At 31.5% G+C, this 17,443-nt stretch overlaps 2 protein-coding genes across 2 annotated transcripts; one reads left to right on the plus strand and one right to left on the minus strand.

The window, feature by feature from the left end:
* Positions 1 to 291: 291 nt before the first annotated feature.
* IAA33 (indole-3-acetic acid inducible 33) lies at positions 292 to 1,590 on the plus strand. Its single transcript, XM_021421463.2, is given in 4 exon segments — positions 292 to 618; positions 621 to 649; positions 652 to 1,007; positions 1,167 to 1,590. Coding segments are annotated over 4 exon segments (510 nt in total). The 5' UTR covers positions 292 to 560; the 3' UTR covers positions 1,234 to 1,590.
* Positions 1,591 to 9,950: 8,360 nt separating this feature from the next.
* On the minus strand, positions 9,951 to 16,734 carry GS1 (Haloacid dehalogenase-like hydrolase (HAD) superfamily protein). The gene is given in 7 exon segments (XM_021421895.2): positions 9,951 to 10,530; positions 10,533 to 10,564; positions 12,781 to 12,860; positions 14,037 to 14,184; positions 14,352 to 14,412; positions 15,514 to 15,738; positions 16,464 to 16,734. Coding segments are annotated over 7 exon segments (678 nt in total). The 5' UTR covers positions 16,534 to 16,734; the 3' UTR covers positions 9,951 to 10,468.
* Between the last annotated feature and the right edge of the window lie 709 nt (positions 16,735 to 17,443).

A 17,443-nucleotide genomic window follows, 5' to 3' on the forward strand; every position in this document is an offset into this window, starting at 1 on the left:
CAGATGAGAAAGTGAGAGCTGGGTCTAAAAGAGAGAAGAAACTAGGAGATTCAGGGGCAGAGCAGAGATATTAAATGGCTTTGGAAGAGAGGAACCGAAAGAACACAAAGTTAGGACTGGTTTTCAGACACCAACCTGACCCCTCCCGACATTTGTGCTCTCTCTCTCATTATTTCTGTTTGTATATATTATTTGTTTTTTCCTTTCTTTTTCCCCTTCACTCTTTGCTTTCACCAAGACCACATCAAAACACAAAACAAGCGCGGCAATCCTCAGTTCCCAACCATTTGTCCAATTCACTCTCTCTCTCTGTCAATAACCCCACAGAACCCCAACCCTTTTCAGTTTCCTCATTGAATTCTGTCTCTGCCTTTTAACATAAAATCCCCCACACGCCCACCGTGTAGACCAAACTCATTTCAGCTTCCTAGCTGTATCTCCCCTCCCAAAAAGACTAGTACAACTCATACATAATCCCCTTTTATATTTCAACCATACAAAGCCAGCGACCGGTCCCAAACTAGAAGTACTAGCAGTTCCTCACCCGGAGAAAGAGAGGGATGAACAGCTTTGAATCTCAAAGACAAGACTCCTTGAAAAGGAGATTGCAAGACAGAAGATTTCCAACATCAACACCACCAGATTTGTTGGCTTGTTGCAGCTGCTCCAATCACACCTCATCACTCCTCTGCACCCTTCCTCCCTAACCCTAACAACAGTACCAAACTCCAGAGTTTCCCTGGTCTTGATAATGATGATCTCGTTTCCAGCGTCGTCCCGCCAGTGACTGTGTGCTCGAAGGCCGTTCATCTGTCGCGCATCAGTCTCCATAAGCATGCAAGCTACCATAGCCTTGCAAAGGCTCTCAGGCAAATGTTTGTGGAGGGAAACGACGATGGACCCACCTCGGAGAATGAACTAGATCTTTCCAACGCTGTTCCTGGTCACCTCATTGCCTATGAAGACATGGAAAACGATCTTCTTCTTGCTGGAGACCTCAACTGGAAGTACGTTTAGTTATTACTATATAATTTCAAGCATTTCTCTTTCCCTTAAACATAATTATTCTAAAAATTTTAGTACTGGTAGTTTGAAACCACCCTGTTATATATTTTCCATTTAAGTATGATTAAGGCTTTTTAAATTATCTTGATGTGTGAAAATAGGGATTTTGTACGTGTGGCTAAGAGAATTCGGATACTGCCAGCGAAGGGGAATTCAAGGAAAGATTAGAGGAGGGGCATAGTTTGTTGGGTTTTGCCATCTTATGAGAGGATGGTGTATTTGTCAAGGCAGTTATATATGTGCAAACATACAGAAAGAAAGAAAGAAAAGCAGCAAATTAAAGCCCATTTGCAATGAGATTTTGATATGTTCTAGTCCGAGAGCTAGTCCTTAATTGGGAATTGGATTAATTATAGCAGCTTCTCATAACTCATATATATATATATATATCTAGACTTACCTGTAGCCTTCTCCTTTTTGTCTTTTTTCCTGAATAAAAGAACTTTTCCTATAGCATTTCATAGTGACTGCTCTTCTACTTGTTTAGGGAATGCGTTAAAATTCTTCTGTGCTATATATATAAAAAAAAAACGTACTTGGCTTTAATCTTAATATACCTGCTTCTTTTAATTTCTCATGTTTGCTTCCTTCTCTCTTTCTTTATTGGTTGTAGTCAGATACTATTTAGTCATGCCATAAATAGTGAACTCAGATCACGGGTCATTTTGTGATATTTAGGTTAGGTTATTTTCGGTTTCACAGTGTTTGCTTTCTGGAGCTATTGGATTCCCAATCCTTTTAGATCCAGTGATTTCAAGATCCAATTACTACACCTATCGATTCATTCTAAAACTCAAGTCATAAATATTAAATTATTTCGAGTTCGAATTCGTATTCCCTCTCATCATTTTAAAATTCGAATTATATTAAAATCATTTAGATTTTAAGAAATTTATATTGGACACTCTTATTATTTTTAATATTTTACTTGTACATAGTCTTAGTTATATGAATCTCATTTTTGAGAAACTATTATATTAAATTATTATTAAAATGTTAAACTTATCTGAGTTAACATATCATATTCATTCAATACTTTTTATATATTGATTAAAATCAGTGATGGAGTTAGCTAATTTTTGTTGCGAGGATCAAAAACAGTAAAGTAAGGATTAAAAATTTTAAAATTTAAAATTTAACCAACAATCAAAAGAATGAGAATGAAAAATAATTTTATATAACATAGACATCTAAAAAGAAAGATTTAAAATAGTTTTTCAATAAAGTTATACTCAATTATGTTTTCTTGATTTAAATTTATTAATTATTAATTATGTATTAAAAACGTCAATTTCTTTAAGATTAAGTTTTAGATGTTTTGATTTACATTACTCTTATTTATGAGTTGAAGTATTGAGGCTTGGTGGTTTAAGTGTAGGAGAATTATTTAAACAGTTTGCATATTTTCTTTTAAAGAATTTATTAATTGTTTTCAACTAACTCATACTTTAATCAAATTTGAAAAAAAATTAATACAATCAATATCCAATAATCTGATTTTATTTCTATTTAAATTTATAATACAAAATGTAAAACTATAATGCAGAAAATATAAATAGTTAAATACGATTTATAAGTTTATAATTTTCTCTTATTTAATCAAGATTGTTTAAAGACTATATATTCAAGATAATTTTCTTTTCACTAAATATAAAATGTAAAGCACATAAAAAAAATATTCTCAAATTAATTTCCTGCTACATAATTAGGATTAATAAAAAAAATAATGTATTGATGAAATTTTAAGAAACAGTGCAACACTACAATTATAAAAAAATTTATGGGAGAAAATCTATAGAGACTTAGAACATATGAGTAAATAGAATAAAAATAAAAAAAATAAATATAAAATATAATAATAATATAAATTGAAAGAAAAAAAAATTAAAACACACTTTAAAGTTGAGCGAGGCATATGAGATCATTTTGTTATTCTTTATTTGTATAAATTATTAAATAAAGAATTTATTTTGAGAGGGTCATTAAGAGAATTTATAAAAAAATTTAAAAATTTTATAAGGTATGGGAACAATTTTAAAAATTACTATAGGAGGCTCCACCCCTGCTTAAAATTAAAATCTTAAAACATTAATAATATTAGAAATAATAAAAGAACACCATGTTCAAGGAATTTTGGTTTTTTACAATAATAAAATATTAAATTTAATTAATAAATGCATAAAATTTCAGTCTAATTAATAAAAAGATTTGAACCTGTTTTTAGTATTGGTATTATATGTAATATATATAAAAGTACTTTACCGGGTATGGGAGTAAAGCTGGTTGTAACGTTACAAAATGTGTGATGGATTCCCAAAGGAATGACACTCTAATACTGGTGGAATTCATTCCCTGTTTCCTTATAGCTGGTCTTCAAACTTCACTGCCGTTATATGTGAGACTGTACATCTTACAAACAATATTAATACATTGCGGGCTACGGTATACTCTAATAATAGCCACCATTACTCGGAAAGGAGTACCAACCATGCTTAATAATTAGGTATTCTATGTGGGGACTCTATATTTTTTTTTTCCAAATATTAAGTGCAAAGGCTTCCTAAATGGGTTTTTATCTTTTTAAGATAATAATTTGTTCAAACATAATATATATATATATATATAGATAGATAGATAGATACACTGTACATTAGGCTTGTCTAATTAAGTCATTTGGATTTATAACTCAAATGGTAAAAGATCAAGCACAATTAGTAAAAATTTTAAGTTAAAATCTTGGTACTCTATCTTGTAAAAAGAAAGATAGTATCTAAATAAGCTAGAGCTCATCTGTAATAACCCCAATTGATCAAGGAACATATAATTTTACCATGTAAAATAAATTATAACTCATTTGTTGCAATATTTGGGTGCAAGAACCTAACCGCTTTAACACGACTCAAACTAGGAGGTTGTGATTAGTGCATGAGTCAACCAAGTGAAATCCATGAGACTCGAGCAAGCCTTAGAAATATTACTCCAATTCAAACACAAAACATGTATCCATGGGTTTACATAACCAACATATATTCGTTTAACACATAATCTCAGAGTTCATACACATTGTCCCTCGGCACATAATTCAAAGTTCATTACTTAGACATAGACATATCATTTACAAGCCATACATTGACTAACAAAGCGGGTTCGTCTTGTACAATTTTTAACACAAAAATATACGGCAACATAATGCCTACACAAATTCCAAGTTAAACATAGTTCGTAAATGAAAACTAGAAGTAGAAACTATTACAACTCGAACTCAACAGAGTGGACCCATCGGATAGGAAACCTATCGTATGTCAAAAATTTTCATTCAAAGAGACAACACTAGCCATGTGAATCCCACAACTTCACTTATCTGCACATGGTACAATAAAAAGGTGAGTCATCTAATACAAAGTGAGTGAGATGCTAAACTTGACATAGTCAAATGACGTACGATGGCCAACCGATGAAGTTAAATCATGTTCAATTTCCCAGGCTCTAAACTACCTTTCTCAATCTCTAAAATGCCATAAGGGATGTAAGGTTTCAAAAGGTAGCAAAGAGCTCTTTCTTTCCTATTTTTCTTTTCTAAATGGGCAGATAGCCTAAAGCACTTTTATTTTTTTTGTAAATTTTCATGCATGTATCGATATATTTGTAAATGTATCAATACATTTTCATGGATTTCCCTTAAATCTATTGATACATAAGGCAATGTATCGATAGAAATCAAATAGAATGCTCTTTGCTGGAAGTGTATCGATAGTTTGAGAAAATATATATACATTTTTCACAGAATATCCATTGACCCAAATCTATTGATATATTTGGACAATGTATCGATAGAAATTATATAAAATGTTCCTTTCTTCAAATCTATCAATACATTTGGACAATGTATTGATAGAAATTATACAAAATGTTTCCCTAATTCAAATCTATTGATACATTCTTGAATGTATCGATAAAAAATTCATAAAATGCCTCTTTATGTTCTTCCTACAAAGAATTTATTTGATACATGAGAGAATATATCGATACATTTTTCCCCGAATTGCATATTTCCAACACCCTAAACTTCCTAAGTCCAAATTCCAAACTCTATAATCATTTCATGCTTACATCACACTTTAATATGACCATATAACTCATAATGTCAATTCATATATTCAAGCCATAGTCCATTATTCATCAAACTCCGAAACATGTTAGTTCACCATTCATTTCTTCAAAAATTTAGCTATGTATGATGGTTCATACTTTTAGTAACTTAGCATATATATATCCTCAAACATATCAAAATTCAAAAATCATTCTCTAGAGACATAATTAAGCTATATATATATATATATATATTCTCAAACATATCAAATAATTAAGCTAACATCACACATAATTCATATCAAAGTTGGGGCCATTACACACTTGACGTGAAATGTAGTTGCCACCAATCCTTTTTATTTAGGTATGATTGATCACTTAATTAAATCCATCTTTTCTAATGGGATCTTAAATTTGACATAAGTTCATTTTAAAAAACTAGTTTCCGAGTTATGAAACAATTTTATGGTTTGAGATTATGATTATGTGTAGGAAAGTATTAACACCCCTGCAACGCTAGTTCAAAAAACAATACCAATTAATCGTGTATTATCTCATTTTGGTCTCAATTAATAACTTTTAATTTCATGTTTGCTTATATTTCCATTAATCATACTTAATTATTTGTTAATTTTTTCTTTTTCTTTCATTTTTTAGTCACTATTAAATATTAGAGATTTTCTAAGTCTTCCTAACATTTTGGTGGGACTTAGGAAAATTTTCCTCAACTTAAGAGTATTCAAGAAAACACATTATTTTCTTCTAGAGATTCTGTTGTTGAATTCATTTGGTATTTTATGAAAAAATAGGTCTTGATTTTAAATTTTAAATTTTTATTTTTAATTTATATTATTATTTTACCATTTTTTCTTATTATTTTTGAAATAATTATTGATTTTATTAAATAAGTGAAATCCATTATATTAAAAACTCCTCTCATTTGTCCCAAAGTTTTAATGAAATTAAGAAGTATTCTATTATCTTAAGAATTTTCAAGGAATTTGTCTATACAACATTCTTGAGAAATCTCATCATTAGGGATTTTCATTTATGGGCTTAATTGACATTTTCTATGCATATGATGCAAACATGCAATGAATTGTTCAATTTTTCAATTTTATTAAATATTAAATGAAATCTATGTTGAAAATTTTCCTATATCTCCAACACCTTGGTGGTGGAATATAAAAATATTTCCTCACTTAGAGAATTTCCCAAGAAATTTGCTTTACAATTTTTTAGAGAAAATTTCATCGTCAGAGATTTTCAGTTATCTACTAGTGCCAACATCTTGCTTTGAATGAATGTAATACGCTAAACAATAAATTATGAAGATGCATAAGGGTTTATTAATTTATTATTTTTATCATTTTTAATTTTTTTAATTTTTTTGATGTATTTTATTATTATCTTTTAAATATAATTTTTTAATTTCCAAAATATATTCATTTTTTATTATTGATTTATTTATTATTCTGTATTTGTTCTTCCTTTTTTTTATCCTATATATTTCTTTATAATTAATATTTTCCTGAGGAAGACATATTTACTTATTATTAGAACTAATTGCTTATCTAGTATTTATTTTTGCTTGTTCCCTTTCCATATTATATCTTTCCATCTTTTCTATTTGTCCTTTTTGAAAATATATTGCTTTATTAATTAATTAATTATGTTTGTGCTTACTATTATTTTTAACTTATTTTATTTTTTATTGAATCATGTTATATAAATTTAATACTTTGTTTAATTATTTATTTATGATTATTTGAATTGATTTTGATATTGAAATTAAATTTAAGGAAACTTTCTAACACTTTGATGGAGCCCTATAAATTATTCTTCACCTTAAGAAAATTAATTTGAAATAATCTCTACATATTTCAATTAAAATTCCATCATTGGGTATTAATCAAAATTTTATAGATTGCTATTAAACATTTTAACATCCCTTTTTCTATTGTCCAAAAAAAAAAAACTTAAACATGAGAGAAAAAGAGTAGAGAGTTTTTTTGCATGTAGGTATGGAGAAGGGGATGCAGCCATGGGTCACAATTAGCAAGCGTTTCAAGGCACTAGGTATCGCAGGCAATCTAAGTTGGCATGTTGGAGGAGGTCTCTATACATAGTTTTACGTTGAGAACTTGGTAATCTAATGGGCTAGTATCAAATCAGTGTTTGATCAATTTGGTGTTGTGGTTGATGTATTCATTCCAAGATCCATTAGACAGAAGGGTATTATTTTGCTTTTGTCCGTTTCAGGTTTGCTAGGGAGCAACAAGCATGACATTTTGATTTAGACTTCTTCATAAATTTTACTCTTCGATTCAAAATTCAAACTATTACAATTTGCTTCTCCAAGGCTTCCAAATTAGGAGTAATTGTACAACAAAGTAAATAATACTTGATGGCATGGCAATTGACAACCAAAGAGTCGTCTTCTCAACTAGATTGAGTCCTCCCGAGGGGTACATAATTTATCTCCACCAATTCTTTCTTTTAGGACTCCACTCCATTGTTATATTTTTATATAATATATAAGAGTTTATTTTGTTCAAAATAAAATTTCAATAACTTAATTAAACATAATAAAAATATAAAAATTTATTTGAATTTTTGTTTTAAATAGTTGAGGGACTTAGTTATATATTATACCAAAATTTTAATAAAATTTGAAGAAGCAAAGTTGTTCTTTTTTTAACCGAAATAAAATTATTATAGCAAACTTTCACACAATTTCAGTAATCCTATTATTTCTTCATTAATAAATTCGAAATTCATGTTAAAAACTTTTAAAGTAAATATATGAACAATTAAAATCCCATGCAAAATCCACTTAAGAAATCATATCCAGCTTTAATTAGTCTCCAACGTCTGCTATTTCCTCATTATATGATGAAAGCATGCACATGTGAGGGGAACATATATCATTAATAAAGTTTCAAGTGACAAATTGAGGGGAAGCGCCCTCCTTGAAAGGAAACAAGGGCAATTAATCTAACATTACAACTCAGTCTAGGCTGGATTCAATTATATTATATTATATGCATTCTTGGATGGGATGTCAAGGTGGAAAAAGTTCGAAACGATGGACCCAACCTAAATAATGAGTACTGCTTTCACCCTCCAGTAGAAACTTGGTGCAGTTAAAATGATAATGAAATGTCCATTGTCAGATATTCCAATTAGCAAGTCTTGGTGGCTTTCATTAATTCTTTGCCAAACGGAATATCACAAATCTAGGTGTAATACATGCATTTCATCCCCACGCTTTTAAATATAACCCAAGTCTGTCTCTTCATCAATCACCATTAAAAATTAACGAAATATGCTATCTTAATGCAGGGTGGACGTTCACATGGCATTGATTTCAACCTAAAAAGGTCCAATGAGTCCACCTTTTTTGTCACGTGGACATCTAAGGTAGCAAATTTTGTCATATTTTAATAATGGTTGATATAATGAATAAATTTGTTACATTTTTAAAATATCATGAATTCAAAAGTTGAGTTTTAAAGATTTTAAATAAAAAATAAAGACATAATGCTTGAAAAAATCCTTGAATTTTTTTTTTGAAAAAAAGTTTTAGGCATAATATTTAAAAAAACCCTTGAATTATTCATAAAAATTCAAATAAGCTCTTAGACTTTTATTGTGTTTAATCAAGTTCTTATACTTTTATTTTAAGCCAAATAAGTTTTTATATTTTTATTTTGAGTAGAATAAGCTTTTATGACTAATGATTCATTTCGTCAAAATATTATTTGTCAGTTTATGCGACGTGATGTTAACGTAACATACTAATATTTCTTAATTGATGATGATGTGGTATGCTGATATATCATAATTGATTATGATTGGCATGATAACGTAACCATATAGCATTTTTCATCCTTCACATCAACATCATGTTAGTATTATGTGGATATGAAATGATAAGTGATATTTTGACTAATAACAATTAGTCAATCATTAATCATAAAAGCTTATTTGATCTAAAATAAAAATATAAGGATTTGATTGAATACAATAAAAGAATAAAAATTTGTTTTAATTTTCTTGAATAGTTTAGGAACCTTTTTGAAACATTGTGTCAAAATTTCAAATAAGCCCATATTCTTTTTTTATATTCAATTAAACCCATTTATATTTTTATTTGAGATCAAATAAACATTTATGACTACTAATTGATTAATTATCATTTTTTGTCATTCATCAAGTGTTGAAATGACACTGACATAGCAATAACGTATAAGCTAAAAAATATTACATGGTCATTTCTTCATATCACATTAACATACCACGTAATCATTCATCATAACATCTCAGTACGCCACGTTGGTGCCATGTAGTATAAAATGATAAATTATATTTTAATCAATAAAAAATAAAAAATATATTTGTCAATATATTTTTTCTTATCTTCAAAAATGCAATTACATTTATTAATCAATTTAAGCAGTATATGTCGATACAATAATAAATGATGTGTTTGACACTATAAATATCAAACCAATGACAGATTTTTCTTTTGCAGCAAAAATTCCTTCACCAATAAACCACAATTACTTGTACTGCTTAGCAAAATGCAAAAACCACTTCAATGAAGACTTGCACGTGCATTTGACTTGTCTTTATCAAAAAATTGTTTTAAAAAAAATAAATAATGTTGTTAATTGAAAACTTATCCTTTTAAAATCACACTCCCATGTAATTATGAAAAATTTAAAATGAAAATATGAATGAAATGTCTTTATTGATCACGTATACATGAATCATTGCAGAGGACACCAAAATTGAGAGTTGGAAAAGAGTACGAGGTATGGCGGCTTTGGTTGTTACAAGGTCTCACATCCGTTGATCCATTCCACCACTAACGTTGTAGATGTGTGGTACAATGGTGATATATCCGACCAGGCACGGTCATTCTTGGAAATTCAACCAAATCTACAGTGTCACGTCAACGCTGTTACCACCTCTAGTGCGGTTCCCCATAACGGCAACCACCTTCAATCAAAGCAGTTATGCTACCGCTATGTCTATGTTACACCACTACCATCTTCTTTTCCATAGAAGCAGAAAAGGAGGGGAAAAATATCTCAACCACAAGCAAAGCAATCTGCTATAGAGCTAGGGAATCACTTTCCATATTTATTAATGTGGTCGAGAGCATATAAATAATACCTTAAGCTGGAGAATGATCAAGGTTAAGAATCAATTGATACAGTTTTTCTTCTGTTTGCAACAACGAAAGGTTTGAGGGTCATGAAGCACAGTTTAGATTTCTGCACTTTCAAATGGAGGCAAACCCCACTCACTTGGGTTGAATTCTGTTAAGGAGCTCAGAACTTGGTCTGCTATGGCGTGGTGAGAGCTATCGAGCCTCGGATCTGGAACCATAACCACAGACCTATGCAAATGCCAAATAAAAGGGGGAAAGAACTTAGAGAGGTCAGAAGGAGCACAAGGGAAGCATTCAGTAGTACACAAAGCTATAAACGATAAAGCATCATACAATTAGATTAAGGGCAATATATCTTAACCACATAAGAAACAAGCTAAATGCTTTGCTAGCAAATGAATATATCAACTCATCAAGAACAATATTTTTAGAGGAACTTCCAGCCTCACGACAAAAAAAAAATCCCAAGGAAATAATGATGCAGTAATTGTGTTAGACGACTGACTCGTTTGCCACATAAACCAAAGCTCATCATATATAAGAAAGTAACAAGTTCTTTGAATGTGTACCCGCAAACAGATCAAAATAGTTATAACTCAAATCTAGTAATCAAGCATGGAGGATCCCTGGTACTTCAGCCAAGTTGCAATCCTCACAAGAAAAGAAAATTAACCTCAAATTTCTTCTTCCAGGAAACTTCAGAGAAATGACAACAATCACACATCTTGCACTTGCCTGTGCCACAGAGAGTTTATTTCCACAATCCTATATATCCATAGTGAAATCCCTAAAAGCCAGCAATGTCCCATTTATTTAGGTCAGTCTATGTACAAAAATTTTAGAAAATTAATCATTGGTTAATTTGAACCACACGCATTTTCTCCAAACTGTCGGGCAATATCATCAATACACCACTCCTATGACCAAAATAAGATGCGTCAAACAATGGAATGTAATGGACCATCTAGTTAATTTCAAAAATTAGCATGATGATAAAAAAATTATGAAGAATGCCACAACATCCTGTAAACGTCAAAAAAATGCCAAGAAACAAAGGCTTGGAGAGGGCACTAGTTTGAGCAGGTAGCCACTTCTTGACGGACTGAACATGATCTTATGAAGGTAGTTTTTATGGTCAATAACCTACTAAAAACTATCTCATTTTGTAATAAGAAAGAAAATGATATAGCATTTCTAAAACCAGAGGAACATGCCTATGATGTCCCAATTCATTAATCACTAGTATTATAAAGCTAAAGACATATCCATTCAAGGCTGGATTGTGCGGAGAAATGTATCCAATATAGAATCTTGAACCCCTAGAAAGTGGCACTAATTCCTGTTTGATCCAGAGATCAAAAGCTGATATTGCTAAAACTGACTAAGCTATATAGAACCTGGTCACTGGACTCATTAAAAAGGAATTTTGTGCCATAAATTTAATCTCTAATAGATATTAACACTCACCTCCTCGCTAGTTCATGATCCTGTCAATGTATGCCATAAAATATTGAGCTATTCATCAACCATTAACTGACTACTACTATGCAAGCGTGCATCATTGCCAACTTACATAGATCTTTACTGTGAGAATTTTTGTAATAGAACAAAATCACAACCCTGATATTTTAACTGATTCAACATAGAAGAACTTATGCAAACATATCATTTTCTCCGCCAAAAAAAAAATACAAGAAAAGTAGGCACATAGCTGGAAAAAGTCTTCCTAATTCTAATTTACCAAAGGTCATCATCTATCATGTTGGCTGAAAACTTGAACTGTCAAAAACCTCCCACACTTTCCATAGCAATTTACATAAACTCTTTAAATGAAGCGGAACTGAAAAGCAGGATTTGTTGGGAAAACAACAAATAGTTTAAATTCAGTAGTGCATATGGAAAGGCCATGATAACAGGTAAAATGTTATTGTTATCTGAAACAAGTAATGTATGTTAAATGCTGCACAGACGGGAGGAAAGCAAAACAATAACTAAAGCTGTCAAAAGAGGAGGCAACAGACCACATATCTGCCCCAGGTATAATATCAGATATGATCGATTGGCAACCAAATTCTGCTGGATGCTATCTAGTGGGAGGTAGTGTTTTTTGGTCATAAAATATATCCTACCAGGTGCTAAATGCAATGACAATGTGAATCTACAAGATATTTTTACAGCATATACTTCAAAAGAATTGTCAGCATAGGAAGTGAAGGAATGTAACTGACCACGAATCAAGTGTGATATATGCTAAACAAAGGGATAATACTACCAGCTGTTCAACAATTATAGCCCTATGGAATGAAGAAATCTTATTTTACACAAGATTAACTCAATCAGCATAAAATGAACATAAATGAACAGAAAACTCAATAATTGAACTTAGAGCATGAAATGTATGATAATCCATTGTACTAATACATTAGTAAAACAAATTCACTTACATCCCAGCATTTTTAGCTGCAAGAGCTCCTGCAGGTGCATCTTCAAAAACAAGAAATTTCTGTGAATCTATTGGCCAACCCTGTTAACCCACAAATTCTCTATCAGTTGTTGCATAGCTTGATCCTGGACATTTCAAAGGCCAGATAGAAAGGTAGAAATTTGAAACAAGAGGACAATTCAGCATGTTTGCATTGAGAGAACTGGGGAGAAGTCAAAGTTGAGAGTAATTGACAAACTACTCTTCTAAGGAGAGTAAAGAAGAAAAACTGCCACTTATAGCTTCTTTTAACCACCTTTTAGTCCCTTTGAAAGTTGAGAGATTTTGGTGTGAATTGACAATAAGATCTTCGTTTTCTAATCATTTCTGAAATGAGATGAGCCTTGGAACAACAATAACATTACTCCATTCATATCACAGGTTAAAGCCATAGAAACAGCCTCTTTGCATAGCATGGAAATGCTACGCATATCTGACACTCACTAGATTCTGCAATGCATGAGCCCTGTGGGCTAGGCAGCCCTTTTTATTTTAGAAAATGGCACTTATGTTCATGAATAACACATTAATATTTCATTCCTACTTTTGTCAAATTATTTTGTTCCTCTCCTTATTAGTTTTATCAATTCCAAACAAGCAGAGGGCGTAAACTTCACTTAAAATCACTTCTATGTACTTCTTTCTTATCACTTCTCTTCTCACATAACTAACAATAAAAGCATAATACCTGAAAAATTCCCTTGAACTATTCAGAAAAATTCAAATAAGCCTTTATTCTTTTATCACATTCAATCAACCCTTTGTGCATTTATTTTGAATCAAATAGACTCTTATGGCTAAAAGTTCACTAACTATTATTAGTCAAAATACCACTTGTCATTTTATGCCACATAGTGCAAATATGTCATAGTAGATGATGACATCGAATGCTAATATTGTATGATTACATGTTCACATGGCATTTTCACCCTCCACATCAACATCGCATCAATGCCACGTGGCATAAAGATAACAAGTGATATTTTGACTAATGACAGTTAGTCAACTATTAGTCATACGCACTTATTTGACCCAAAATAAAAGTATAGGCTTAATCGAACACAATAAAAGAATAAAAGTTTATTTGAGTTCTCTTGAATAGTTCAAGGGCTTTTTAAAGCATTATTTGAATTAAAAATAATCTTTATGTAAGTCCAATCATGTATTATCATCATCAAGTACAATAAGAGATAATACTAGGATACATTTATATTATACCTCAAACCTTCTAGCTGCAGCAAAGAATACATCTGGTGATGGCTTGCCTTGTTTAACTTCTGGATCATCACCAAGAACAATATGATGCATCAGTTTAAAAAGATCACCATGTCTTTGTGTTTTTAGCTCAAAATGCCGCCTGTGGCTTCTGCAAAATACATCTAGATAAGTGATGCTTGCATGGCCCTTCAATACCTCAACCATTTCATTGAAAAAGAAAAGGATGGCAAAGATCATTCACGTGTGTATGTACTCCACGTTTATTTGTAAATAAAGCAATAAAAGGGAATAAAAATTGGAAAGGACAAAGCTTACCCTGTTGCCAAGCAAATTGGTACTCCTTTTGCATGGAGGTGTTCAATCAAACGGCTAGCCCCTAGAATAGTAATTTACAACAACTTATTACTTAACTCATTTGCAGTGATAAAAAAGAAAATGCAAATAAAATACTAAGTATATCTTCCCCTTTTGCTGTCCAGTTTCATACATTCACCATCATTGAATCCCTTTTCGTTTACAAGATTTGAGATATTATGGGATATCTTTGTTACAACTATTAGGGGAAGCAACTTAAAAAGTGGCTGGTTCTCAGATGCAGAATCCTTAAAAGTAACTCCTCAGTTGTTCTTGAGCAAGAATCAAAGAATTTCTTTTCTCCATTTTACTCCTTGTACTTTCCCACTTAGAAATTCTCATCATTTGCTACTTTTTTGTTTTGGTTCAAATTTATTATATGCAACTTGCTATCAAATAAAATCTGCTCTGTAGCTTGAAACTATATTTTGTAGGAAATATTTATACAGAACACATTTGTGTAGAAATCAGATGGTTATGATTGATTTAGTGGCTTCAACAACACCAACAATCTAAGCCTTGGTGGTAGCTCTGTAGCTCAAAAAATCCTTTTATAAAAACAGAATCAAAAAGAATTTTATCATAGTGATGTTTGATAATAAGGTATTCAAGACAGCTAAAAACTAAAATGAAATTTGTATGCAACAATACCTCGACAGTCTATATCCATATTCATCTTCCCATAAGTTTTTCTAAAAATCTTTTGTTTGACTTGTGAGAAAATTCCAAAAAGCACAACATTTTAGCAATTTTCTTGATAGTGGTTTCTAACTGATAAAAGCAAAAAAAAAAATCCCTTATAAATTATTTTAATAAGAAATATCATCCTCACCCCAGGAAAAAGGGTGGAGAATCAGCTGTTGAACTTTAATTTTAAAAACAATTGAAACTATGATACGTAAGAGGGGAAAATTGCTAAAGAATCAGTAGGGCCAAGTCAACAACTATTATTATCATTGCATTAAAGATAAGAAAATATTGTATTTCTCAAAACACATCTTTTGAATAGCTCTGATCCTTGTCTTTGGATTCATTATTATCTCCCTAAAGATTAAACAAAGAAATTGCACAAGGTTTTTTATAAATAAGTAACCGACAGATGTAATGTTCTAATAAATAATACCTGGCATGAGCTCACTTGTTGGAAACAATTTCTGCAGCATCGCCTCTCTTTCTACAAGGAAATCCTCAGCTGAAAGAGAATCACTGATCCCAGTCTCTTCAACAAAGACTCGAGCTGCTTCTATTGCTTTCTTCCCCATCATTTTTGCCTTAAGAGACCAATCAAAAGTTTTATTAAATCTAGCAAGAATAACTTCCTGGACTTCAGTGTAGAACTTCTCTGTATCTGCAGAATACAGTAGAATACAGTAGAATACAGTGGATCAGATAGTTTATTTGTTTCCTAGAACAGTTTGTATATACCTTCACCCCAAAAACCATAACAATGCAAGGATTCTATAACGAAAAAAACAGTAATATTTTTGAATTTCCAAAAATCAAACAACAGGCAGAGATAAAAGGAACACCAATGTGGTTGCCATGTAGAAAAATATCAATTTAAAGCCATAAGCAGCAAACAATTAGAGGAACATTTGGTCGTAGACATATAACAATCGAGTTAAATGAAAGGAATAGCATATTGACAACAACTCATAAACTAAATATATTATAATACTATTAAACCGTAATTGTGAGAAACGATTGCATATAATCGAGAAAATGTCGACAACAGAGAAGTATTGGTGAGACAACCATAGAAGTAGCCGACAAGTTTAGAATCAGGTGCATTAGACTAGATCAGCAGCGCCTGTGTCTAAAAATGCGCGGGTAAATCACTACACGAACCAGAACAAAGCATTTGGATATTTAAGGCATCCAGAGAGTCATTGGAATCACTGAATCATTAATCATATATTTTATTCAGGTAAATTCCCCAATGCTGCTAATGGAACTGTAAAATTGAAGCTAGGCCCTACCTTATAGACTGAGGATGGGGTGGAACGTGGGAATTGAAAAAGCTCAGATGGAAAGAAAGAGGAAGACTCAGAGAGAATTTTCGCGTGGAATTACCAAGTAAGAGACCGTCCATGTCGAAGATGGCGTGAGTAATGGTGAGTCCTTTGCCTGAAACAGCTGCCATTGAGAAATCAGTTGTGGCTTTGGCTGGAACTTTCTTCTTCTCTTTTCTGAGACTGCTGCTTGATTTCTGATTCGTTGCCCAACTAGTCGAGTTTAGAGAGGCTGCCTGCCTTGCCTTTGAGTGTGAGAAACTCGGAATCTAATTCCCAGCTATTTTATATGCCGCCAGGGTGGCAATGACTACGAGTAAAAATCTCCTGGAAGTGTAACTCTATCGTGTGCTCAATTTATTTTCTTATATACATTATGTGTCCAAGATATATTTTTATTTTGTAACGCCGTTTATTTGTCATTATACTAATAAAGGGTTGAAAATGTTATCTCATTTTTGCCCCTCAGACTTCAATGTTTTTACACTCCAATCTGCTGTTATAACTTCATTTAGAACAAAAATTTTTTTAAGGTCAATCACTCGCAATCTATTTTTCTTTTAATATATTCGTGTAAGTTGTTTTCAATTTTTATTTCTTTCTTCAATTTTATATATATTCAAGGGCGCATGTGTGCATTGCCCCACAATCGAAAATTTTTTAATTTTTTATATGATTTTTTTTTCAAAAACAAGTGTCACATGTTTTTCTCTTAATCCCTTGTCAAAATGAAACAAATGTAATGAGCTTATGCTTATCACTTATAAGAGTAAACCAATACCCCAAAAACAGGCCTACCAATGACTAATAAACACTAATTAAGCAATTCATAGAAGTATGACTTATAATCACAAGAGATCAAGATCATGACTGTTAGACTTGTCAATATGGGCCTAGCGCCCATTTTTAATTAAAAATTGGATAGATTGGGTCATAAAATTTAGGCTCATATTAAAATCGAGTCTAAATGGGTTAACCCGTTTGGGTTAAGGGTTGACCCGAGTTTGTGCTGGCCAGTCCGGTGGGCCAAAAGAAAAAAAA

This window comes from Theobroma umbraticum, unplaced genomic scaffold, assembly GCF_002168275.2.
Source record: "Theobroma umbraticum cultivar Fairchild unplaced genomic scaffold, ASM216827v3 scaffold_56.0, whole genome shotgun sequence".
Classification (NCBI taxonomy): Eukaryota; Viridiplantae; Streptophyta; class Magnoliopsida; order Malvales; family Malvaceae; genus Theobroma; species Theobroma umbraticum.